The 25,973-nt window shown below is 43.2% G+C and overlaps 1 protein-coding gene across 3 annotated transcripts in view; it reads left to right on the top strand.

Moving 5' to 3' along the window:
• Nucleotides 1-25,973, top strand: part of LOC139415375 (ATPase family AAA domain-containing protein 2B-like) — a 128,978-nt gene that overhangs the window by 95,114 nt on the left and 7,891 nt on the right. For 2 of the 3 annotated variants that reach the window (XM_071163479.1, XM_071163480.1), the window contains exons 25-27: nucleotides 12,089-12,901; nucleotides 14,073-14,200; nucleotides 23,909-24,037. In XM_071163479.1, coding sequence (XP_071019580.1) covers nucleotides 12,089-12,901; nucleotides 14,073-14,200; nucleotides 23,909-24,037 — 1,070 coding nt within the window. Of the gene's footprint in view, nucleotides 1-12,088; nucleotides 12,902-14,072; nucleotides 14,201-22,127; nucleotides 22,190-23,908; nucleotides 24,038-25,973 lie in introns of all 3 variants that reach the window. The other variant, XM_071163477.1, reaches the window with a different exon arrangement.

Raw genomic sequence — 25,973 nt, 5'->3', positions numbered from 1 at the left:
TTTGTGACTCCTCTCTTTGGCTGGAAATATGGCTTGGTTTTTCTGTGAGTTGGTGGTGACCTAACATAATTGTTTGTGGAGCTTTCGCTGTAAAGCATTTTTGATATCAGACACTGTGGCTGGATTAACAATAATTTTATCTAGCGGAACCCCAGTCCTATACAGGCTAGCTAAACAATGAACCATAATCCCAATTCATGACGTTACTACCATGCATGAATCTGCAGGTAGCTAACCAACCAGGTTCAATGTTAGTTAGCTAACATTAGGCTATAACTAGCAAAGCAAATGGCTCTGAGATACTAATAATATTACTACACAGATCATACACGTAACGTTAGCTAGCGAGCCAGCCAGCTAACATTAGCTAGCTAGCTAGTACACTTTAACTTGAAATGAAAAGGCCTTACTGACAATTAGAAACGTGTAGTATCTGAAAATTTAGCTAGCTAGACTATCCATTATACGTGGATGGACGCTTCTCCCTCTGTGTCACGGATGCCGTGGTTGCCCTTAGTTTGAAGATGTAGTTCAGAGACGGGTGTTTTCTCCACCCCTTCGCTATTTTTTTAGTTCACCTTTTTATTTATCCAGGTAGGCTAGTTGAGAACAAGTTCTCATTTGCAACTATGACCTGGCCAAGATAAAGCAAAGCAGTGTGACACAGAAAACAGAGTTACACATGGAGTAAACAATAAACAAGCCAATAACACAAACAAATCAATGACACAGTAGAAAAAGTATATATACAGTGTGCAAAAGGCATCAGGAGGTAGGCAATAAATAGGCCATAGCAGCGAATAGTTACAATTTAGCAGATTAACAGTGGAGTGATAAATGAGCAGATGATGATGATGATGATGTGCAAAAGAGCAGAAAAGTAAATAAAATAACAGTATGGGGATGAGGTAGATTGGATAGGCTATTTACAGATGGACTATGTACAGCTGCAACGATCGGTTAACTGCTCAGATAGTTGTATAAAGTTGGTGAGGGAAATAAGTCTCCAACTTCAGCGATTTTTGCAATTCGTTCCAGTCACTGGCAGCAGAGAACTGGAAGGAAAGGCGGCCAAATTAGGTGTTGGCTTTGGGGATGATTAGTGAGATATACCTGCTGGAACGTGTGCTACGGGAGGGTGTTGTTATCGTGACCAGTGAACTGAGATAAGGCGGAGCTTTACCTAGCATAGACTTATAGATGACTTGGAGCCAGTGGGTCTGGCGACGAATATGTAGCGAGGGCCAGCCGACTAGAGCATACAGGTCAGTGGTGGGTGGTATAAGGTGATTTGCTAACAAAACGGATGGCACTGTGTGATAGACTGCATCCAGTTTGCTGAGTAGAGCGTTGGAAGCTATTTTGTAGATTACATAGCCGAAGTCGAGGATCAGTAGGATAGTCAGTTTGGTGGCGTGAGTGATGGAGGCTTTGTTGCGAAATAGAAAGACGGTTCTAGATTTGAGCTATCATAATCAAATTCCACTGATTTCAAAACTGTCCCCCAGAAAGTGGAGCGCAACACTTATGTAGCTCTACTACGTGATATCAAAAAAGCAGCGTTAGAAAGGATTACCTACACATACTGACCAGCTCAAATAGACAGAAGCGGGCTATATGCAGACTAATCCAAACTCATCTCTCGGCATGTCCAGCCCATTCATTATCTCAGCCAATCATGGATAGCGGGAAGGTTGCTGTGTTTCTGTGGCTAAACCAACTAGGCTCGTAATTTAACAATTGTATTCGTATTTACAGATGGCCTAAAAGTTTGTTATTAAGGCACATTAAAAACAAAAGTTTACGTTAAAATGGCTCTCCTGTGAAGTAGGCGTGACATCCGCCTAGTTTCTTGAACACACTACCTGGATTCGGTCTTATGTAGCAAAAATTAGCCCAATTTTTCAGTTTTTGATTTGTTAAAAAAGTTTGAAATATCCAATAAATGTCGTCCCACTTCATGATTGTGTCCCACTTGTTGTTGATTCTTCACAAAAAAAATAGTTTTATATCTTTATGTTTGAAGCCTGAAATGTGGCAAAAGGTCGCAAAGTTCAAGGGGGCCGAATACTTTCGCAAGGCACTGGGATTACCAACACAGACTGACGAGCTCAAATAGACAGACACCTTGAATATGGCAGACCAATCTGAACTCCTCTCTCGGCATGTCCAGCCCACTCATTATCTCAGCCAATCATGGCTAGTGGGAACATTGCCATCTTTTTCTGTGGCTTAACCAACAAGGCTCGTAATTTAACCATTTTATTCACGTTTACAAATGGCATGCAAGTTTGTTATTAAGGCACATGAAAGTTCATATGTACAAGAAGGTATTTCTGGCACAAAAAAAAAGCATTTAGATGTATTATTTTTTTATATTATTTTTGTTCAAACTGCTCTCCTGTGAAGTCGTGACTTGCGACATACGCCTAGTTTCCTGAATCGGGTCACATATGGCATCTGTGTGAGAGGGTCTGAAATGTGTTGTTTATCCATACAAACAGACGTAGCAGTGGCCAAAAGGATGTCTGGTCTGTTAACTTGGTATGCTGTGAAATACCAAGCGGAGTGTACAAGGCTGAGTTCTCGGATTAATATAACTTATTCACTTTGTTGCATTTGTTGCCTCTTGCTCTAAAGTCACCCACTTTCTCTTTATCGCCGACCGTCATGTGTCAGGAGTTGTAACCTGCAGCAACATTCCTACACCTCCCCTTCTATGTTTTAACAGACAACACAAACGCATCACAAATTGACCCTATTCACTGGGACTTCATTAAAACACACACCATTGGTTCCATGCCAGTTTTGGATTATTTTTTTTTTTTTTCATTCATGGGATTTTGAAGTAAGGCAAACAAAGTCGTAACCAATCAATTTGTGTTAACTGGCTTGAACATGCTTGCATGTTCACATGCGCAGGCACACAAGTGGCAGTAATTGCATTGCAGGGTTTTAGCTACCTGGTGATGAGGCATATTGTGAGTGCTTCTCTGGTCTCAAGACAGAGATTCATCAATAGTGTTTGTTGGCCAATAGTAGAACCTCTCAACGTAATTTGCAAACCGAATGCGCACCGATTGTACATGTAGAATTGTGTGGGAAATTGTCTACAGTGGGTCGCCTCTAAAACATTGTGCTGAACAATCGTCAGACAAACGCTAAATCCACATTCGTTGTGATGTGTGCGAGCCTTTTGGTCACTACAGAGGTGTGACAACTCAACCCACTCAACACCCTCTAACGAAATGGCCTGGAAATCCTGCTCTCTCATTTCGCTGAATATTCTGCATGTAGTTGGGTTTTAAAGTGAGTCTTCCTTTTTGTTTTAAATCTTTTTCTTTCAATTGGGAAAACAAGTTGGCTCTAGTTAGGCTAGTGTCTTAGCATTTCTTCCATTTGAGGAAAAGCAGTTAATTCAGTCTGGTATCTGAGCAAGTTCTCCAACTTAAAAAGATGAGAGAGGCCTGTAATTTTCATCATATGTATACTTCAACTATGACAGACAAAATGAGAAACATTTTTTAATGAATTTATTTGCAAATTATGGTGGAAAATAAGTATTTGGTCAATAACAAAAGTTTCTCAATACTTTGTTATATACCCTTTGTTGGCAATGACAGAGGTCAATCGTTTTCTGTAAGTCTTCACAAGGTTTTCACACACTGTTGCTGGTATTTTGGCCCATTCCTCCATGCATATCTCCTCTAGAGCAGTGATGTTTTGGGGCTGTTGCTGGGCAACAGACTTTCAACTCCCTCCAAAGATTTTCTATGGGGTTGAGATCTGGAGACTGGCTAGGCCACTCCAGGACCTTGAAATGCTTCTTACGAAGCCACTTCTTCGTTGCCCGGGCGGTGTGTTTGGGATCATTGTCATGCTGAAAGACCCAGCCACGTTTCATCTTCAATGCTCTTGCTGATGGAAGGAGGTTTTCACTCAAAATCTCATGATACATGGCCCCATGCATTCTTTCCTTTACACGGATCAGTCGTCTTGGTCCCTTAGCAGAAAAACAGCCCCAAAGCATGATGTTTCCACCCCCATGCTTCACAGTAGGTATGGTGTTCTTTGGATGCAACTCAGCATTCTTTGTCGTCCAAACACGACGAGTTGAGTTTTTACCAAAAAGTTCTATTTTGGTTTCATCTGACCATATGACATTCTCCCAATCTTCTTCTGGATCATCCAAATGCTCTCTAGCAAACTTCAGACGGGCCTGGACATGTACTGGCTTAAGCAGGGGGACACGTCTGGCACTGCAGAATTTGAGATCTTGCGTGGAGCCCCAGATCGAGGGAGATTATCAGTGGTCTTGTATGTTTTCCATTTCCTAATAATTGCTCCCACAGTTGATTTCTTCAAACCAAGCTGCTTACCTATTGCATATTCAGTCTTCCCAGCCTCGTGCAGGTCTACAATTTTGTTTCTGGTGTCCTTTGACAGCTCTTTGGTCTTATACTGATAACAAGTTCAAACAGGTGCCATTAATACAGGTAACGAGTGGAGGACAGCCAGAAATCTTGCTTGTTTGTAGGTGACCAAATACTTATTTTCTACCATAATTTGCAAATAAATTCATTAAAAATCCTACAATGTGATTTTCTGGATTTTTTGTCTTCTCTCATTTTGTCTGTCATAGTTTAAGTGTACCTATGATGAAAATTACAGTGGGAGAACTTGCACAACTGGTGGCTGACTAAATACTTTTTTGCCCCACTGTATAAACACACACCCTATGTGTTGGAATAAAATCAACTTCTTATGCACTGAGCTTGTCTGATGCTTTAAGTACACGGTTTGATTAAATAATTAAGACAAAATGACTCGGAGCCTGATGGTCACTGTGTTAAAAAAATGACAGCGAGGGCCTGTGTGACTGGCTCAAGTTGTCTCCCTCTCCTCCCTACTGCAGCAAAAAGGCACCACAGCACAGCAAGTGTTTTTTGTGCTGTCCATGATTGAAGCTGCAACATAATCTCGGCCATTTAGGTTCTTACTTGTTTCTGACTGAAAAGTTCCCTAATTTGTTTAGGAAAAACATGACCTATTCCCTCAACCCTGTTTAGGTGACAGCATCGCATGCATGTGACCAATAGGGCCTGACCTATTAGCCCATCATAATCACATCAATAAATTGGTTATAACAAACTCTGAACACAGTAACGTGACACACAATGGATGCGGACGATGTGAAAAATAAACTTTAAACAGGCAAATGTTTACTGGTTGCTCAGGAGGGAAAGGGGAAGTCAGCTCTGTGAAAGACATTTGACTTTGTTGTGGAATGGAGATCCAGAAAAAGAAGCAATCATTGTGTGAGTATTGTGTGCCAAACAGTTGATGTTAGATTACAATATTATTACTTTTTCTGACCATTTGGAACAGTGTAAACAACACTAAATAAGAGAACAGACTCTGTTACAAATGGGAAAAAATATAAAGCCGTTATTACAGCCGACTAAAAAGTTGCATTCATACCTGAATTGCAGATTATTTAATATTTAGCCTAATTATTCAAAGCTCCCTTTATTATTTAATTTCACAACTGAAATGGTTGATTGCATTTCAAAGCATGAATGTCTCTTCTGCTGTGTGGTGGCATGAACAAATTAATGATTGATTGATACAGTAGCATATAAACTCAGAATTTAAAAAAACGTTGTCACTGTGAACTGCGTTTATTTTCAGCAAACTTAACATGTTTAATGTTATGTTCATACAAATATTTACACAACTGACAAACAAAATGAACAAGTTCCACAGACAGGAACTAACAGAAATGGAATGTGTCAATCAGCTGCAATAAGTACTGCAGTGCATCTCCTCTTCATGTACTTCACCAGCTTTGCCAGTTCTTGCTGTGAGATGTTACCCCACTCTTCCACCAAGGCACCTGCAAGTTCCCGGACATTTCTGGGGGGAATGGCCCTAGCCCTCACCCTCCGATCCAACAGGTCCCAGGCGTGCTCAATGGGATTGAGATCCGGGCTCTTCGCTGGCCATGGCAGAACACTGACATTCCTGTCTTGTAGGAAATCACGCACAGAACGAGCAGTATGGCTGGTGGCATTGTTATGCTGGAGGGTCATGTCTGGATGAGCCTGCAGAAAGGGTACCACATGAGGGAGGAGGATGTCATCCCTGTAACGCACAGCGTTGAGATTGCCTGCAATGACAACAAGCTCAGTCCGATGATGCTGTGACACACCGCCCCAGACCATGACGGACCCTCCACCTCCAAATCGATCCTGCTCCAGATTGATCCTGCTCCAGAGTACAGGCCTCGGTGTAACGCTCATTCCTTTGATGATAAACGCTGATCCGACCATCACCCCTGATGAGACAAAACGCAACTCATCAGTGAAGAGCACTTTTTGCCAGTCCTGTCTGGTCCAGCGACGGTGGGTTTGTACCCATAGGCGATGTTGCCGGTGATGTCTGGTGAGGACCTGCCTTGCAACAGTCCTACAAGCCCTCAGTCCAGTCTCTCTCAGCCTATTGCAGACAGTCTGAGCACTGATGGAGGGATTGTGCATTCCTGGTGTAACTCGGGCAGTTGTTGTTGCCATCCTGTACATGTCCCGCAAGTGTGATGTTCGGATGTACCGATCCTGTGCAGGTGTTGTTACACGTGTCTGCCACTGTCTGTCCTGTCTCCCTGTAGCGCTGTCTTAGGTGTCTCACAGTACGGACATTGCAATTTATTGCCCTGGGACCCTGGGCAGCTTTCTTTTGGTGTTTTTCAGAGTCAGTAGAAAGGCCTCTAGTGTCCTAAGTTTTCATAACTGTGACCTTAATTGCCTACCATCTGTAAGCTGTTAGTGTCTTAAAGACCGTTCCAATAGGTGCATGTTCATTAACTGTTTATGGTTCAAGCATGGGAAACAGTGTTTAATCCCTTTAAAAGGAAGATCTGTGAAGTTATTTGGGTTTTTACGAATTATCTTTGAAAGACTGAAAAAGGGACGTTTCTTTTTTTGCTGAGTTTACATTGAAATATACTGTAGGCCTAAGTAAGTTAGGGGAGTAAGACTAAACAGGATGCCCTCTTAGGCCTACAGCTCGATGGTGGTTACAAGGCTATACAAAGCCTACTAATGATAACCATAAGATCTAGAAAAGGAGAGTATAGGAGTGAGTTGCGTGCATATTATGTGTGACAAATGGGTGCTGTGAGATCACAATATTATTTTTCTGCCTGTTTGGAACGGTGTAAACACCAAATAAATTAATGCCAGTCTATTCTTACAAAAAAAGTTTTACGCCTTTTTATTACAGCATAGCAAAGATTAAAAACACCCCAAGCTGTGAAATTGCTTTATCTGACATTGTGCCGTTGCATGAGGCTCGGTGCTCACGGAATCAGTAGGCTATTAAACAAACTGGCAACAGAACCAAGATCTGTCTTTTTTCTGTAGATGTACATTACCGGTCATTTTGCAGTGGACAGTTTTCTGGTCCATGTCAGACTTTTCACACCCAAACCACATCCATGTGACTGAAGTTGCTCCTTTTTTAGGTACGAGCTCCATGTCTCCGTGCATTGTGTTCCGTTCACTCTCTTCCATGTTTGTTTGTGTTGCAAATTTCCTTCCACACGGCACGTAAAGCGTCGTCCAATTGACGAAAAATATTGCCGTAAAGAGTGATTTGCGACACAATGAAATAAACGATAGAAAAACGTCTATCGTTTCATATTGTGCTCTATCGTCACACCGCCCAGCCCTAATTCCAGGGGACTACCTCATGAAGCTGGTTGAGAGAATCCCAAGAGTGTGCAAATCTGTCAAGGCAAAGGGTGGCTATTATGAAGAATTTCAAATATAAAATATATTTAGATTTTTTTTTAACCCCTTTAACACTGTTTTGATGTCTTCACTATTCTTCTAAAATGTAGAAAATAGTAGAAATGAAGAAAATCCCTTTGAATGTTTGAAAAATGTTTAATGTTGACCTTTAGTGTATATGGATGATTTATAGACATTTAACAGTTAGGCTATTGATTATAAACCTAATTCATTTGGTTTCCCCTCTCCTCAATATTCTTAGACAATTAGGCTAAGGGCTGTTTCCTCGTCTCTGCTGATGCCTCTGCCGCATTATCAATCCCAATATGCTGGTTAACTTTTCTATTATGCACATAGCAACAAAGGGAAAGGCGCCAATTCTACTGCACACTGAAGATTGTTTCAGAACCGCATCCAATGTGAGAGAGAGCGCATTAATAGTTTTATTAGTGTTGCATTATTATTATTTTTGACATAATAGAACCATATACTATTTCACTATCACGTCTTAGATTGATCGACTGTGCCATTCCCGTGGCCTCAGCAATGGATTAGACTCCCAAGACAGGTGTTTTGTGCACCATGACATTTTTTTTTGTGATAAATTGTGACTGCTTGGCTAAAGAAATCTCGGTCGACCTACCTGTAGACCCCCCAAAAAATTACTTTTTTAAAATGCAACAATATACAAACAATACAACAAAAATAATACAAACAATACAACAAAAACATTTGTGTTAGCTTGTGTTTTTAGGTCCCCTCACTGTCCCTGCTGTTTAATCCATATTTTAAGGTCATTTTACAGTTTTCTTGAGGAATTGGAGATGGGAGTTCCATGCGATCATGGCTCTGTATAATACAGTGCCTGTGAATTCATTTTGGACTTGGGGATTGTGAAGAGACCCCTGGTGACATGTCTTGTGGGGTATCTGAGCTGAATGCTATTTGATTATGCAGACCATCTGGAATTTTCATGACTCATATTTATCATGGAAGCTAGAAGTGACGCATTTAATCTCTTGTCAACCAGGAAAGGCAGGTGTTTGATATTAGTTCTATATGTGCAGTTAAGGGCAAGGCGTGCTGCTCTATTTTGAGCCTGCTGCAGCTTTGCTAGGTCTTTATATGCTGCACTTGGCCCCAACTGGACAGTAATAAAAATGGGACAAGACCCTTAACTAGTACAGTTGATTTGTGTCAAAAACACAGAAAATATTTTTATAAGACATACCCCTCCCCTTTTTCACAGCAACTTTGTCAATAGGACTTGACCATGATAATTGACCATCCAATGTTATACCTAGGAGTTTATCTTCCTCAACTTGCTTAATGGTCACACCCATTATGCACAACTCCAGCTGAGGTTTAGGTTTTAGAGAATGTTTTGAACCAAAATACAATGCTTTTAGTTTTAGATGTCTTTAATAACACATTATTAATCACCCTTTCTGATACTGACTAACTCCTTATTTAGAATTTCAGTGAGCTCACTGACTTCGGGTGTTTTGTGAAAAGAGTAATGGCCCAATGCAACTGCCCTGAGGGACACCGCGCTGTACATATCTGATGATGTAGCCGCTTGCTTAGAAGAACATTCTCTGGGTTCTATTGGATAAAAACTCTCCAATGATGTGATTGCAGGTGCTGTAAAGCCATAGCAAGTGAGTTTCTTCAATAACGACAGGCTGCACTGAAATCTAACAATACAGCTCCAACTATAGCATCATTTTATTTTAATAAATCGTCTGTCAACTGTGTCAGTGCAGTAGAAGTTGAGTGCCCTTCTCTATAGGCATGCTGAAAGTCAGTAGTTAACTTGTTCTCTGGAAAAAATGGCATTGTATTTAGTCATACAATTTTCACAATCAATTTTCTAAGAACAGCCACCAAACTGATTTAGGCGGCTGTTAGAGCCAACAAAGGGTGCTTTACTATTTAGGCAGTGGAATTACTTTAGCTTCCTTCCACACCTGCAGACACACACTAATTTAGGCTTTGGTTAAAGATATACAGTGGGGCAAAAAAGTATTTAGTCAGCCACCAATTGTGCAAGTTCTCCCACCTAAAAAGATGAGAGGCCTGTAATTTTCATCATAGGTACACTTCAACTATGACAGACAAAATTAGAAAAAAAATCCAGAAAATCACATTGTAGGATTTTTAATGAATTTATTTGCAAATGATGGTGGAAAATAAGTATTTGGTCAATAACAAAAGTTTCTCAAACGTTTTCTGTAAGTCTTCACAAGGATTTCACACACTGTTGCTGGTATTTTGGCCCATTCCTCCATGCAGATCTCCTCTAGAGCAGTGATGTTTTGGGGCTGAGTGAAGGGTCTGAATACTTATGTAAAGGTGATATTTCCATTTATTTTATTTTTTTATACATTTACCAAAACTTCTAAACCTGATTTTGGGGGTATTGTGTGTGTGTGTGGATTGATCAGGAAAAAATACAATTGAATCCATTTTAGAATAAGGCTGTAATGTAACAAAATATGGAAAATGTTAAGGGGTCTGAATACTTTCTGAATGTACTGTACTGAATTTTCAGCATTTCCCTCGCTCAGACAACCAAAAATTAGCAAAAGTTGCCCAATTGGGGCAGCAGGTAGTCTAGTGGTAGAGCGTTGTACTAGTAATCAAAAGGTTGCAAAATCAAATCCCCAAGCTGACAAGGTAAAAATCTGTCGTTCTGCCCCTCAACAAGGCAGTTAACCCGCTGTTCCTAGGCGTCATTGAAAATAAGAGTTTGTTCTTAACTTGCCTAGTTAAAGGTACAATTCAAAAATGGGGCATACTTGTTTGCGTGCAGTGCTCAAGTTGAGAATTGCTGTCATTCCAAACCCGTACAGCCCTGAGCCTGAGCACTGATGTCATTTATAGCATGTTACTATAGCACAGTAACACAGTACAACATAGCACAGTACAGCCACTGTGTTCCATTTCAGGCTCTTATTAGTGCCCTAATCTGTCATTTTCAACCAGTATACGTGTCCGAGTGTGAAGGGTTAAGTGATGGGGCACAGTTCAGAGACTGAGAAGATGAATGTCTTCTGAACATTAGGATAGACAGAATCGTGAGGAAGCTAGCATGTGTCTCTCGTGACTGTTGGAGGATCTCCCCTCTAACGGCCTTTTTGATGCCTTTGAGACCAAAGACTCACCACGGGTTTATGTGGGAGGCTTTGACTGAACTGACAGGCCCAGGTCTAGTCCACTCATGGCCAGGTTCAAACGCTTGTCTGGGCAGGGAGGCTGATACATTACACACACCCTCATCGCCATGCACACACACTGCTGGCCTGGCACGCACCCTGTGGCTGCGGTTTGAAAAAGACAGCGTGTGGAATCTGACCCTGCTGAAGCTTCACTGCGTCAGGCACTCTTGCCAGCGCCCTGTGACACTTTTACTGCACTTTCTCAGATGGCATACTTTTGCTCTCTCCCTCCCATCCCACCATCAGTCATGTCCCTGCAGCAATAGCCCTTCATCTCTTCCTCTCTCTTTGCTGCTCTCTCTCTCTCTGGCAGTGCTCTCTGATTACAACCACAGAGTGAAATACAGTGAATCTCACACCAGAAATACTGTAATTTCCACCAGGACCTCTGCACCATAGTGAGGGAGGGGTGGCAACCCCATTATGCCAGACCTTTTAACTGGATAGTAATGGGACATCCCCTCCCCCTGAGAGGGAATAGTGGGCAAATCCAGTTTGGTGCTGTGATATGGGGCACATCTGTGGCTGCTTTCAATTGTTTTCAATTAGAGGTTTGAGCTCTCTGTCTGTCTCGCTCTCTGTCTTTCTGTTCAGTAGCCTGCCTCATCCACCTAGCAATTACTCCCAGACAGCCTCCCTCTATGGGGCCTACTAACCTTGCCTTCCTGTGCCGTGTGGAACACAGGCCACACACACAAACAACTGCAATGGAGTGGACATCTGATGCTTCCCTAGCATTTAAGACCTGGCAGGGAGCATTAACAGTGCAACTCAATTGCTTGTTGTTAGTTGGTCCACTTTCTTGTCACTCCAGTGAATTACCACTTAATGAAGGCCCATTTGTAAGGATTCTGTCTCTGTGTGTCGTCACATCAACTTATCATGGTCTTCTATTTAGACCACTAATTGAATCAAGTGTGTTAGACCAGGTCTGGAACAAAAGCCTGCACCTCCTGTAGCTGAGACTGGTGTGTGCGAGCAGAACGCGTGTAGTAGTCTGGTGTGGTTGTACTAGCATAAGTTCTGTGTTCCATGTGACTGAACTTACCAATACATTTTTTTTCTCTCTGCTTCCAGATCACATAAAAAGGAAAGCACGTCGGCGGCCATCTTGGGGGCGGGGCATCATTAGGAAGAAGAAGAACTACAAGAAGGGAACGGAGGAAGAGGAGGATGAAGGTGCGGAGCCTAAGCCGGAAACGGCAGTACCCAGCGACTCCTGTCTGACTCAGGACGAAGAGTCTTCCTGTGACACCATGGACCCTCAGCCCAACGGACACCACACACACCCTCACACATATGGCATCTCCACGGAGGAGGAGAGCTCCAATGAGGCCCCTAGGGGCCAGAGAACAGAGACAGGGCCCAAGGAGGACGAGACACCAACTACAGAAGACCAAGCCAAATCTACATCTACAGACAAAGACCCCCAGTCTAAAAGTGAGTCTTATTGTAAAAACAAGGAGCCTCAAGCTCAGGAGATCCAGTCTAAAGGTGAGGGGTCATCATCTAAAGATGAAGGTTCCCAAGCCGAAAGTGAGAACCCCCAAGCCAAGCCTAAGGAGGAAGGTTTCCAGCCCATGGGTGTTGAGAAGGTCCAGCCTAAAGACGACGAGGTCCAGTCCAAGACTGAGCAGCAGTCGTCAGTCCCCACGCCAGCCACAGCACCCCCTGTCCCTCGGGAGTGTGTGAACGGGAATGAGTCCATGGATAGCCTGGATTCCCAGGCCAACAAGAGCTCTGAGACAGAGTGGCCTACAGCGGTCGAAGGTGAAGCGTCAGAGGGGGAAGTGTCGGCGTCTGCAGTGAGCAGAGGAACTCAGGAACGCCGTCTTCAGGACGGGAGGACAGGAGACACGGAGACGGGCAAGGAGGAGCAGGACAGAGAAGGTACTGAGGGGTTATCTGTGGTTAACTTTTACCTATTCCTAGTGCACCGCCACACTCATCGCTGTCTTGGGGTAGAATACTGGCTTGATATATGCATGTCTAACTCAGACTTTTAAATAATGCGAGTTACTCTGAGTATAGATGGCAAGTTCTGATCTTTCTCAGAGAGCACCAAATAGAAACACGTCACACAGACTTGAACACAGTCAGCCTAACCTTGCATTACTTTTTCATTCACTGTAAAAGAACCAAAATATCATCATTTTGTTGATTGTCATCCAAGATATTTGATTTACACTAGGTTTGCTTTTAAAACGACAGGGCGTGAATTATCCAGGACATATGGCATGTGAAATATGAAATAAGATCCTTAAGTCTACACAGACAGCATATTTCAATGAAACCCTTAAAAGTCTGAGGTCTTCTACCTTTGTCGACTATCCAAAACCACTCTTAAGATTTATCCTCAAAAACTGTTTTTACTGCAAAGAAATTCACAAGGTTGGCCTTTTTTCTCATCATTTTTTCTTGGCCGTTCATTTAGTGGCGTGTAGTGTCTGGGACAAGCCGATAGGCCTGTGAGTTTGTGCGTGTGTATGTGTACGTAGGCAATACAACTTTACAGTACTTGTGTGTGTGTGTGTGTGGTTTCTGGGACAAGCCGATAGGCCTGTGAGTTTGTGCGTGTGTATGTGTACGTATGCAATACAACTTTACAGTACTTGTTTGTGTGTGTGTGTGTGGTTTCTGGGACAAGCCAATAGGCCTGTATGTGTGATTAACGACTCAGGGCTGTGGATTATCAGGGGCCAGCTGGAAGCCTGGAGCTACTTGGTGATTTGGGTGGCCTGGGGTAGTAGAGGTGGCCGGGGGAGATTTCTGCTTCCTCTGTTGTGGCTTTTTTTGGATCCTACAGACAGTGTAGTACCACGAACGCTGGTAGCAGTAAACTATAAGCCGACAGATCACAGGCTCTGAATGTAGAGGGGCAGCTATTCTCCTCATCTTTGATTGTCAGGCCTTTGCTTTCATCCAAACAAGCCTTGGTGTATGGATATGCTATGGTTCATTATGTTCTAATAACTGGATAAATGATGGCATTTAACATATAGGTCAAAGGTGAGATTGTAGGTGGGCTGTATCGTATACCTGTTCTCTCTTCCTGTTCCAGGCTGCACCAAGGGGAGGAAGTGCAGAATGAGACAATCAGAGCAGTCAAAGGCATCAACAGATGGGACAGAGGAGAGTCCACAGACCCCTCCACCACCTACACTAGTGGTCGATCAACATCGACTCACGGTAAGGGATGGTGTGTGTGTGTGTTACCTCTATTTTCTAAGTAATGCTGAACATATCCCCGAGTATGAAAGTAATGAGTTGGGTAATAGTGATTGTGTTGTATTTTAAGCACAATGCCCTTCCACAGCTTACTGTCTTGTGAAAACGCCATTCATCCATTCATGTGATCTTCAATGAAACCATTTTAAGCAGTGCCATCCCTCCAGTCATTTCCTAGCTGCATTATAACTGGCAATGTCCCTTTCCTAATCCCAGCCACACTACACGCTCATCTCCAAGGCTTTCCTGCACACTGCTTTAATCCATCCCTTTCTCCTTTCATCCCTTCGTTCTGTCGCTCCCAAGCCCAGAGCACTCAACATTAGAGACTAATTCTGTCTCTCAGATGGGAGAAAATCACCAGTCAATTTAATGGGCCCTAGTCAATGCTGTTGAGGAAAGTAAGGTTTGGGCAGAGTAAAGGAGTGGTGTAGACTGACATTGAAGGAAGGAGAAAGAGTAGATGTGGGGGGGGACTGGCCCCTAATCCTCCCCAGGCCCTTCATGCCTTCTCTGGGTTTGCTGGTGTCACTCTCCCCCTTTTCAGATGGATGCTCCTGATTTCCCAGCCTAATATCGTCTCCTCGTGCTCTGTTGGAGACCCCAGTCTGCCCTCACTGTGTGGGTGTGCGCGCGCAACGAGAGACACTCTACATCCTTATCATCCGAGAGGAAGGTTCCAATTTAAGTAGCAGGCAACAGGGCATCTCCACGTCTTCAGTCAATCAACAGGTGTTGTTCCTTCCATACAGCCATTTTAAGAATGCAGCCAGGACATGACTCAAACATGAGGTGCTAGCTCTGCGCTCTCTGCTCTCCACACTACGCTCCGTCAAGTTGGTCTCTGAATAGATTGACAGGATAAATGTATGAAACGATTCCCAGGCACTTTGCACGGTCACACTTAGGTTCCACCTAATACCCCGGGTGTAAATTGGAGCTGTGCTCTCTTCAGTCCCTTAACCTTCTCTCTTTTCCCAGGGACTCTTCTCTCTACCAACCAACCACCCAAACGGCCCTGTTAAGAACAGGAAGATACAACATAGGTGTAGAGGAAGTGTGTCACGCGCTCCTTCCCTGCTAGCAAATCATTATCTCCCCGTTGTTAGCATTGCCGCAGGGTGGGGGCAGAGATTGAGGGATGCGTGGTTCCCGCCTCTCCTCTCACCTGACGGTGGCGTCTCTCAAAGTGATTGACAGGTCTGGTCACGGTGGACCGACGGCTCCCGTGAAAAACGTAGAGCCACGAGTCGTGGGTGGTTGACGCCACGAACCGTGGGAACGCTCCCTCCCTGTGAACGCGCACTGCACTAATCTGGGAGCTTATTTGTTAGGCGGTAGCAAGAAGAGATATCTTTAAGAAACAGATTGTGAAAAGAGTGCACTGTGAATAATTGCTTTTTTCATCCACCAGGATGAAAGACGGAACAAATTGAATTTCCGGTGAGCGGGGTGAGAGTGCGTTTAAGGCTGATATCTCCACAGTGGTTGGTAGGGCTGGCTCGCTGCCTGATATTAGGAGAGGAGTGGTGTGGCACGTTCCGGTACTCCTCTCATCTTCTCTTAAATTCAAATTCATTGATTGGAGAAGTCTCATTACTTCTGACATTTAACTTAGATTGCAGGGCACCTGGAAACCCATTTGGAATTAGCAAAGAAATCTGCTAGTTTGTTCAGTCCTCACACCGAGGTTCTGGAAATGGTTTGGCTCCAGCAGTGTTCTTCAACCCTGCTCCTGGGAAGCTACATAGTGTGTTGCAGCCCAGCACCAACACACCTGATTCAACATGGTTAGTTGAATCAGGCATGTTGATGCTGAGCTAAAGTTTTAAAAAATACATTCTTGATTAGATAAGTATTCAACCCCCTTAGTCAATACATGTTAGAATCACCTTTGGTAGTGATTACAGCTGTAAGTCTCTAAGAGCTTTCCACACCTGGAGCGTTTGAGTTATTCTTGAAAAAAGTATTCAAGCTCTGTCAAATTGTTGGTTGACCATTTTCAGGTCTTGCCATAGATTTTCAAGCAGATTTAAGTCAAACTTAGGAACATTTCCTGTCTTCTTGGTAAGCAACTCCAATGTAGATTTGGCCTTGTGTTTTAGGTTATTTTCCTGCTGAAAGGTGAATTCATCTCCCAGTGTCTTGTGGAAAGCACATTGAACCAAGTTTTCCTCTAGGATTTTTTTTTTTTATCCTGAGAAACTTCAGTCCTTAACTATTACAAGCATACCCATAACATGAAAATATGGAGAGTGCTAGTCCGTAATGTGTTGTGTTGGATTTGCCCTAAACATAACACTTTGTATTCATGACAAAAAGTTAATTGCTTTGCCACATTTTTCTGCAGTACTACTTCAGTGCCTTGTTGCAAACATGTTTTTTTATCAGGCTTCCTTTGATATTCTGGCGTAACTACAATGTTTGTTGATCCGTCCTCAGTTTTCTCCTAGAGCAGCCATTAAACTGTTTTAAAGTCCACATTGGCGATATCACTGAGCAGATATTTTGTATGAGCCTACTAATAAACACACAATTTAAACAAATAGTTGGGTAAACTCTGATTTGCTGGTCACGGTGAAAAAAGTAACGTTCCCTATACTTTTAAATACATTTTTCTGAAAAGGTGGGTAAACTGCATTTAGTTGCGTTTACCCTCCACTACACCACTGCCGGTAGCCCTACCCTTTCAGCAGAGACAATATTACACACATGAATACCTGCAGAACAGGTAGCCTACGTTCAATATAAAACACAAGTTGAATCAAAACATGTTTTACACCCTAGTCCATAATTCATGAGTTCAATGTTTGGAGTCATCACAGATCGTGTGACAGAAAACACTACCATTCTTTCCTTATATAATTACATTTATGACTGTTATTTGTAATTAATGATTGTTATTTGTATTAAGCATTTAACAATTGAATTAGAACATTGAACTTAAACCCTGTACAATGCCTTGGAGAAATGCACTGTAAGTGTAACTATGCCTGTGTAACAGTTCATTATGTTTTTCCATGAAAACAGTTCTCACGGGCGCACAAATCCAAAATATTGTAGGCCTATGCCTTTGCAAAATCTAATGCTTCCAACCAAAAGAGTCAGCTATAGGCCTATAGGTCGTTTAATGTTGGATGCGCATTGGTGTGTAGCTGTAGGCTAGTTATCTAGTGATATTGGCAACCATCATCAGCTGATCCAGGAAACAACAAATATTGGTAGAAAATCATAAGGCTAAATAATTGGTCTACTACTTCTGGGCCACGTATGACACAGAGAACACCAATAGGCTACCTGCCTGCACCTGAAAAACAAAGCTCTAAACAGCTGAATGATAAAAGCAAACCATGATGAATCAACGGATACATCTAATGCATTGGAATAAAGACTATTTTTTATCAAGGGCGCATGGCAAACAAATGGCCAAAATGAGCATCTATGCGTTTTGAAGGAGCTCAGTTGAGGCCAAATTCAGCACTACTGGGTGGGCAGTGCCTTGGACAGGGAGACTGTTTGTGCAGCCAAAATAATGGTGAATTAAATGGTTTAAACCATGAGGGAGGTGGGAATCGTTTCATATGATGTTTTGATTTTTCTTTTTTTTCCACTCAAGGGTGTGAATACTTTCTGAAGGCACTGTAAGTGCCCTAGATTGGAGCAGAATCGTCATCATCTATCAGGGAATCAATTCCATTTCTATCCACCTCGCCAAAGAACACGCGGGCTGGGCTACAAGACTTGGCCGGGCAATTTTCTTTAGATTTGTTTTACGCAGCTGCAAATGCCCAGTGTGCATTCATTGGCTGTTACACTGAAGAGTTCTCTCTCCCCTGTTGCCTGACTATTACAGCATGTCAAGATTTCCCATTTCAGAGCCGTCCGTTCACAGAAATGGCCCCATTTTCAGTTTGTTGTGTCTGCCCATTTCCAACACTAATAACAGCATGGTTCCATCCGGAGAGGGAGGTAGGCGGCTATTCTGAATGCCTGCTAGGGAAAGAAAACGGCTTAATGGCCGGTGCGAAGCGTTTTGATGGTCAATAGAAATAAATAACTTTTGGGATGCTTCCTTTTCATTTGTACTCATTCCCGCTGATGTCCTTGACAGAGCGACCATTTGCATGTGATAATAGCTTTCCGTTTAGAGACCTGTCGTTTTGAAAAGGCTTCCATCCACATCGTCAACCAGTTACGGCACCACATCATGAAAACAAACGTATGCGCCGATATACACACACACGTCCAAAACTACTCTCTGTAAGTGACTAGCGCAAATGTCGCCCCCACCACCACACACACACACTTTATCCGCACAAGTGTTTTTGTGTGAAAGTGCATTTTTTTGTGACATGTGTCCATTTGTGTCTGAGCTGTCAGATTGAGCCTAACTGCCTGAGGCTTGTTTGGTTTTGCTTTTGACACAAGACCGGAGATGAAAGGGGAGGGAGAGGAAAAAATAGGGAGGAAATGGAGATGTAGAAAAATTAGAAAAGGAAGGAGATGGGAGTAGAGGAAGAGAAAAGCATGAGAGGAGAATAGACTTTCCGAAGTTATCCCAGATAATAGATAGCTATAGTCCAGGGATCATCAACTAGATTCAGCTGCGGGACGAGTTTTTTCTTGAGCTGTGGTTAGGGGGCTGGAAAATAATTACAAATCATTTGTGGACTGCTAATTGACCGCAAGAAGCCCAAACAGATATAGAACACACTAGAACATAATAATTTCATACCTTGCTTACATCTCTCTATTATGCGTTGGAATACTTTGGAACAGATTTCCAAAATCTTAATCACTTGGAGCTGATTTGATGGTGTTTTAACAGTCTTATGTTCAACATCAACACCCCCCAAAATCAAATCAAATCCTGCTATAGAGACAGACTGCTATAGACAGGGCTTGGCCTAATTGATGACCAAACCACTTGTGAGTCTGTTACAGCTGGAACTGAGATCAACTCCAGCAGTCAGTCACCCCCTCTCACTCTATTCTCAGCGCTCTCTTAATCAGCAGCAAGCTCCGACATTGCAAGGCAGCCGCCAAAGCACTGCGCTGTTGAGTATAATCTCACCAAGCACTACTGGAGTGAATATTGTACTAGAGTTAAAGGAAGAATTTAACTTCCACGTGAGAGAGAAGCAGATTTCACTTCTGTCTGAGGCACGGGAGACTAAGTGTTTTACTGCCCTGTACTTCTCTTTGAAATACCTGCAATAAGTTTATTTGCTTTTTTTTCTCTATTTTTAAAGAGATGGTCGGTCTGTAGATGAAGTTTGCCAAAGGTGTCAACCACCTTTTATTCCCCATACCATGCCTCCTGACACAGCCAAGTCCCCTCACCATGAGCCTAGCGTCCATACCAAATTAACTTCTTAACACCTGTTGATCATGTCCAGATCACATCACCAGACCAACCACCTGCCCCGGTCTCCATCACATCTTTCCATCATAGCCTTTAATTTGCACTCTGGCACTCGGTATCTAGTGACACCTGTTGGTCATGTCCAGACCACCACTGTCACCTGGCCCGCTTTACATCATCATCATCATCATCCCACCCCTTCAGTCCATCATGTTGAAGGTCTGACAGTGGCCTTTAACTTGAAGTGCTTATCTGCTGCGGATGCTAGTCTCGTGTGTCTGAGTCTTTAGGGAGTAGCGAGTGAGGGTGCTGCATAATTTGATTCCTCCATCATATTCACATTAGTCATTACACAGACCCCTGGACCCCTCTGAGGTGTCAGCCTTGTGATACTTTAGATGTGCCACATGTTACGCAACTCTGTGTCCTCGCGCTCCCAATCCGTGTGACTTGGCAGTGTCTCCCGGGAATTTCACTCCTTTCTGGAGATTGGAATTCGTGTTGCAACAGTTGCAAATCACCCACTACACTCCTCTCTTTCCCTCCTTCTTTCCGTTCATTTCAACTCTGTAGATTTTCTCTTGAAGCGTGAATCATTTATATTTCATCCTTAACACGGGCAAGACAAGATTACATCAAAATTAAAAGCTTAATAACACCACTGGTGATGATGGATACTGTGTCGCTTCCAGTTATTCTCCCCCCCCGCTCTTTGTGTTTCTTGCTCTGCCTCTATTTTTCTTTCTCCCCCTTCGCCACTCGCTTGCTGCACTTAAACCCCAGGGCTACAGCGGCAGGCTCACCTGTGTTTTCTACCAGCCCTCTGCAGCCTTCCTGACACCAACACAGCTCTTAACACCAATGAAGAGTAGTGTTCAGTATGGCTCCTGATGCTGCGATCAACACTGGCACACAGTCCTCCATATTAAGCGCCACAAAAAGACCTTGCAATACACGAAGACCCGATAGACTGGCAAAACCAGATGGTCAATCGCACTTAATATAGCTATCACAACATTGTGCAGTGATCTCATAATATCAGCACATGGCCATAATGTATTTGCTCCTTCCCTTTTCATAAACATTCTAAAAGTTTTGTGGGGTGAATGCTTATCACACGTTTAGTGTGAAATGTGTTTTACCAGTAAGGGCCGGTGTTAAGTAACGCTAACATTTATACACTAATAACCACCTGCTCTGCAGGGTGAGACATTTTTATATGCCAATGTAACACTAACCTAAATGTAAGTCATCAGCGCTCCAGTTCAAAGCATTCGCACCCCATGCTGGGACTATTTCTGTACCCCGTCATAAGCTGTGACCTGATCTCCATTTCAGACATTCAAAGGGCTGGGCTCTAGGAGCACTGTGTGTGTGTGTGTTTTGAAGAGTTGGTAGGGTGTGTGTTCCAGGATAGAGATGTTGGTCATAACTGGTGTCCTGTTCTCAGGTTGTCTTATATTCTTAGGATCACAGACAAGCCTGTCAGTGGCCTTGTTAGCTGCCTTTAATGGGCTGAAACATGCAGGGAACGCAGCCGCATTGAGTTGGCAGTGTGTTTACAGATGGGTCTGGGTGTGCATGTCTGCAAAGTTGTGCGTGGAGACGGGGCTGTGTGTGTGTATTGAATGTAGGTGTGTGTCTGCAGGGATAGGTGTGTGTGTGGGGAGATGTGTATGTAGAGTTGGGGGTGTGTGTGTCAAATGTGTGTGCGCACTGTTGGCACACTGATGTAGTCATCTGCCTGGCCGCATGCTGTGCTTCAGCTGATAGGACAGAGTTTAAAGCCATGGCTATGACACCTTGTCTTCCCGTCCTCTCTTGTTTCGTTCTCTCCCTTGCTCTTTCTTTCCCCCTTTCTCCTCCTCTGTACCTAAGAGGCTGGGCGAGAGGACGGGGATAAAGATGTGCTGTGATGGGAAGGAGAGTGGTGGGGAGAGGTGCCTTTAATGGTCCGTATCACAGCCCCCTTTAACAGACTGGATTACTGCTCCTTTGTGTGCTGGGAGTTCACTACCTCAGGGGGTCCGCTAGCCCCACCACACACACACACACACACACACCACTTACCCCCGCTGTCACTATTGGCCTGGGCAACTGGAAAAAGGCACAGCACTCTTGATTAAATCAGCTGACTAACAAAGGGAGAGAGGGGGAGGGCGGGTGATGTTTAGAGAGACGAAAGGTAAGGGATTTTAGGACTAAAGGTATAAGATTAGAAGCAGAGGCCTAGATGTGGAGAGACGGGTTGAAAAGGAGGGGGGACTTATACACTGAACAAAATATACACACCATGCAACAATTTCAAAAATGTTACTGGAAATATTTATGGAAATCAGCCCATTCAAATATATTCATTAGGCCCTAATCTATGGATTGGACATGACTGGGAATACTGAAGAAAAAGAAAGTAGGGGTGTGGCTCAGAAAACCAGTCAGTATCTGATACAGCGTGACATCTCCTTCACATAGGGTTGATCAGGCTGTTGATTGTGACCTGTGGAATCTTGTCCCACTCTTCAGTGTCTGTGCGAGGTAGCTGGATATTGGCGGCAACTGGATCAGAAATGCTCAATGGGTGGCATGTGAGTATGCAGACCATGGAAGAACTGGGACATTACATTTTCAGCTTCCAGGAATTGTGTATAGATCCTTGCGACATGTGGCTGTGCATTATCGTGCTGAAACATGAGGTGATGGCGGCGGATGAATGGCACGACAGTGGTCCTCAGGATCTCGTCACGGTATGTCTGTGCATTCAAATTTGCCATCGATAAATATGCCATCATTGTCCGCAGTGGTCTAAGGCACTGCATCTGTGCAAGAGGCGTCGCTACAGTCCCTGGTTCGAATCCAGGCTGTATCACATCCGGCCGGGATTGGGAGTCCCATAGGGCGGCACACAATTGGCCCAGCGTCGTCCGGGTTTGGCCGGTGTAGGCCATCATTGTAAATAAGCATTTGTTCTTAACTGACTTGCTTAGTTAAATCAAAAAGAAAAAAAATATATATATATATATATACACACACACACACACACACACACACACACACACACACACACACACACAGCATAACTTCACCTCTATCATGGGGCACTCTGTTTACAATGTTGACATCAGAAAACCGCTCGCCCAAACGACGCTATAAATGCTATCTGCCAGGTACAGTTGAAACCAGGACTCTTCCATGAAGTGCACACTTCTCCAGTGTACCAGTGGCCTTCGAAGGTGAGCATTTTCCCACTGAAGTTGGTTACGACGCGGAACTGCAGTCGGGTAAAGCCCTTCCTCTCGGGTGGAAAAGCTAGATGTGGAGGTCCTGGGCTGGCGTTGTTACACTTGATCTGCTGTTATGAGGGCGGTTTACACGTACTGCCAAATTCTCTAAAACGACGTAGAGAAATTAACATTCAATTTTCTGGCAACAGCTCTGGTGGACATTCCTGCAGTCAGCATGCCAATTGCACGCTCCCTCAAACCTTGTGACATTTGTGGCGTTGTGACGACAACTGCACATTTAGTGGCCTTTTATTGTCCCCAGCAGAAGGTGCACCTGTGTAATGATCATGCTGTTTAATCAGCTTCTTGATATGCTACACCTGTCAAGTGGAAATGTTTACTAATATGGATGTAAACAAATTTGTGCAATATTCTTTATCTCATGAAACATAGGACCAACACTTTACATGTTACGTTTGTATTTTTGTTAAGTATAGAGAAGTATGACTCTCATTTACCCATCTAAGTGTTCAGAGTCACTGTGCCATTATTTGTAGTTAAAAGAGAGACACCCATCCCCTCACTTTGATAAGGAGAAGCCCACGCCTTGTTCTTCTGACACTGACACACGCACCTCATTTCCTGTCACTTTCTTTTATTGCCTGGTGTCTAATGACTGTAAATCTAGTCGCTGTGTGATTGCTATTTCAGTCCTATGGATTTTGATCCACACACAATGTGGCAAGCTGAGCGGGTCTCAATTGAACGGGTCTTTGACTGTCCAAAGTGCTTAATTAAAGTAACAGACAAATGTAAACACTGAGCTAATTATGATTAGCCTTAATTAGCTGTCCCTCTGATCTTAATTGCTTTTGAATAAAGCTGACCTCTCTGTGTGCGAGAGAGTTGCACACGTGATGTGAATGCAGGGTATGCGTTTATGTTCCCTGTTGCATTAAATGCTGTATTTGTGTTCTGCTTGTGCGTGTCAATGGCTTGAATGTGTCCTCTCTAGAGGGAGCTTGTTGTTTCTCATGCGTATAATAACATAGTATAACGTGTGTGTGTGTTCTCCTCTCCCAGGCCCTCTTGGACACAGTGGTACAGAGGAGTGAAGGCTACAGCGTGGAACGCTTGGAGAGACTCTTCTCTCTCCTCAGTCAGTGCATCTACCAACACCGACTGGACTACGACAAGACACGGCTACAGGAGGTTAGACGGACACGCACGTAGCTCGACACCATGACAAAAACTTACTTGGCCCTCCAAATGCGGTAGATGTGTGCTTGGTTCCTGAAAACTAATGTGGAGTTTTGAAGGCTATTACAGGAGTGCATGCAGCACACTGAGGTTGTCAGACAATGTGTCAGCGACAGAGGGATTAGCCAGTGTTGTTGTATTAACTAGAGGCTTCTAGCGATGTCTCTGGCTAGTGCCGTCAGTGGAGAGCGGGGGTGCTGCTTTGGACACACAGGCTGGCCAGCCGCTGGAGAGAGGAGGATTGTTTGCATGCCTGGTCAGTGTTGGTATTTCTCCTGTCCTGTAGGGCTGGGCGGTATACCGTTTTTTTTAATGATATACCGGTATTGATGCCGGTATATCATTGATGCCGGCTACCCTGGGGCGGCAGGGTAGCCTAGTGGTTAGTGTTGGACTAGTAACCGGAAGGTTGCAAGTTCAAATCCCCGAGCTGACATGGTATAAATCTCTCGTTCTGCCCCTGAACAGGCAGCTAACCCACTGTTCCTAGGCCGTCATTGAAAATAAGAATTTGTTCTTAACTGACTTGCCTAGTTAAATAACGGTAAAAAAATAAATAAAATAAGATGCAGGGAACGGTTTGGTTTTTTAATTTACCTTCTATACCGGTGTTTGGTTTGTTAAACGTGATACGCCATGTGTAATGTCACTCAAGGAGCGCATTTAATGTTCCTCAACCAAGAGACACTTGCGTTCCGTCTGCATGGTCAATGCAGCAATGTTTTCACTTTGCCTCTTAATATTAATTCACTAGCGTTCTATAATGACACTATTAGTTTGTCTCTTACATCAGCAAACAGCTGGCTTGTCTTTTCTTAGCTAGCTAATAAATGTACTGAGTAAGAGCAAACGTAGCCTGATAATACCAGTGATGGTGTCGACCTAAATCAGCATGTTTGTGCAACAGTATCTTCTAAATCAAAGAGGAATACGTTTGCTACATGAAGTATCTAAGAGAAAACACGCAATGTAGCCTAAGGTTATAGGGCCCCCTCAAACACTTTCGTTCCAACCCTGTCACAATAACTCCTTCCTGGCATTTTAATTAGTTGTCATCTCAAACAACACTGTATTCAAAGTGCCCACTATTATATTCTAACTATATAATTAGAATAGTCATTCTATTTCCATGATTCCAACAATCCAACTCTAATTCGCAACATTTGGTTAAAAATAAGTCCTAGATTATTTGCCCATATCGTGCAGCCCTACGTGGCAGTGTGGAAATTCTCAATTGAGCAGTGGTGTAAAAATACTTTCAAGTACTAAAGTAACTTCTTTTGGTATCGGTACTTTACTATTATTTGACAGTTTTTACTTTTACTTCACTACATTCCTAATGAAAATAGTGTACTTTTTACTCCATACATTTTCCCTGACACCTAAAAGTACTCGTTACATGTTGAATGCTTAGCAAGACAGGAATATGGTCCAATTCATGCACTTGTCAAGAGAACATCCCTGGTCATCCTCTGATCTGGAGGACTCACTAAACACACACGCTTTGTTTGTAAATTATGTCTCAGTGTTGGAGTGTGCCCCTGGCTATCCGTAAATAATTGTAAAAAACTAGAAAATGGTCCCATCTGGTTTGCTTAATATAAGGAATTTGAAATAATTTTTTACTTTTGATACTTAAGTATGACAATTGGGTACTTTTTCCACCACTGCAATTGAGTGCAGAAAATTCAGAAATGATAAGTGCTGAAATTTTGTTTCGGTTGAATAGAATAAAACAATCAGAATGGAAATCATTGAAATCACTTAGAATGTATGTGTTGCCACCCTAGGAACACTCACTACTCATAAAGCAAATGTAGAACTTTAATTATTCAAAAACTAAAAATACCGTCCAATTTCTTTTAAATAGCGTGATATAATATTTGGG

This window comes from Oncorhynchus clarkii, chromosome 8, assembly GCF_045791955.1.
Source record: "Oncorhynchus clarkii lewisi isolate Uvic-CL-2024 chromosome 8, UVic_Ocla_1.0, whole genome shotgun sequence".
In the NCBI taxonomy this organism is placed as follows: Eukaryota; Metazoa; Chordata; class Actinopteri; order Salmoniformes; family Salmonidae; genus Oncorhynchus; species Oncorhynchus clarkii.
Note: the sequence above shows the minus strand (reverse complement) of the source record. Positions and strands in the feature narration are given on the sequence as shown.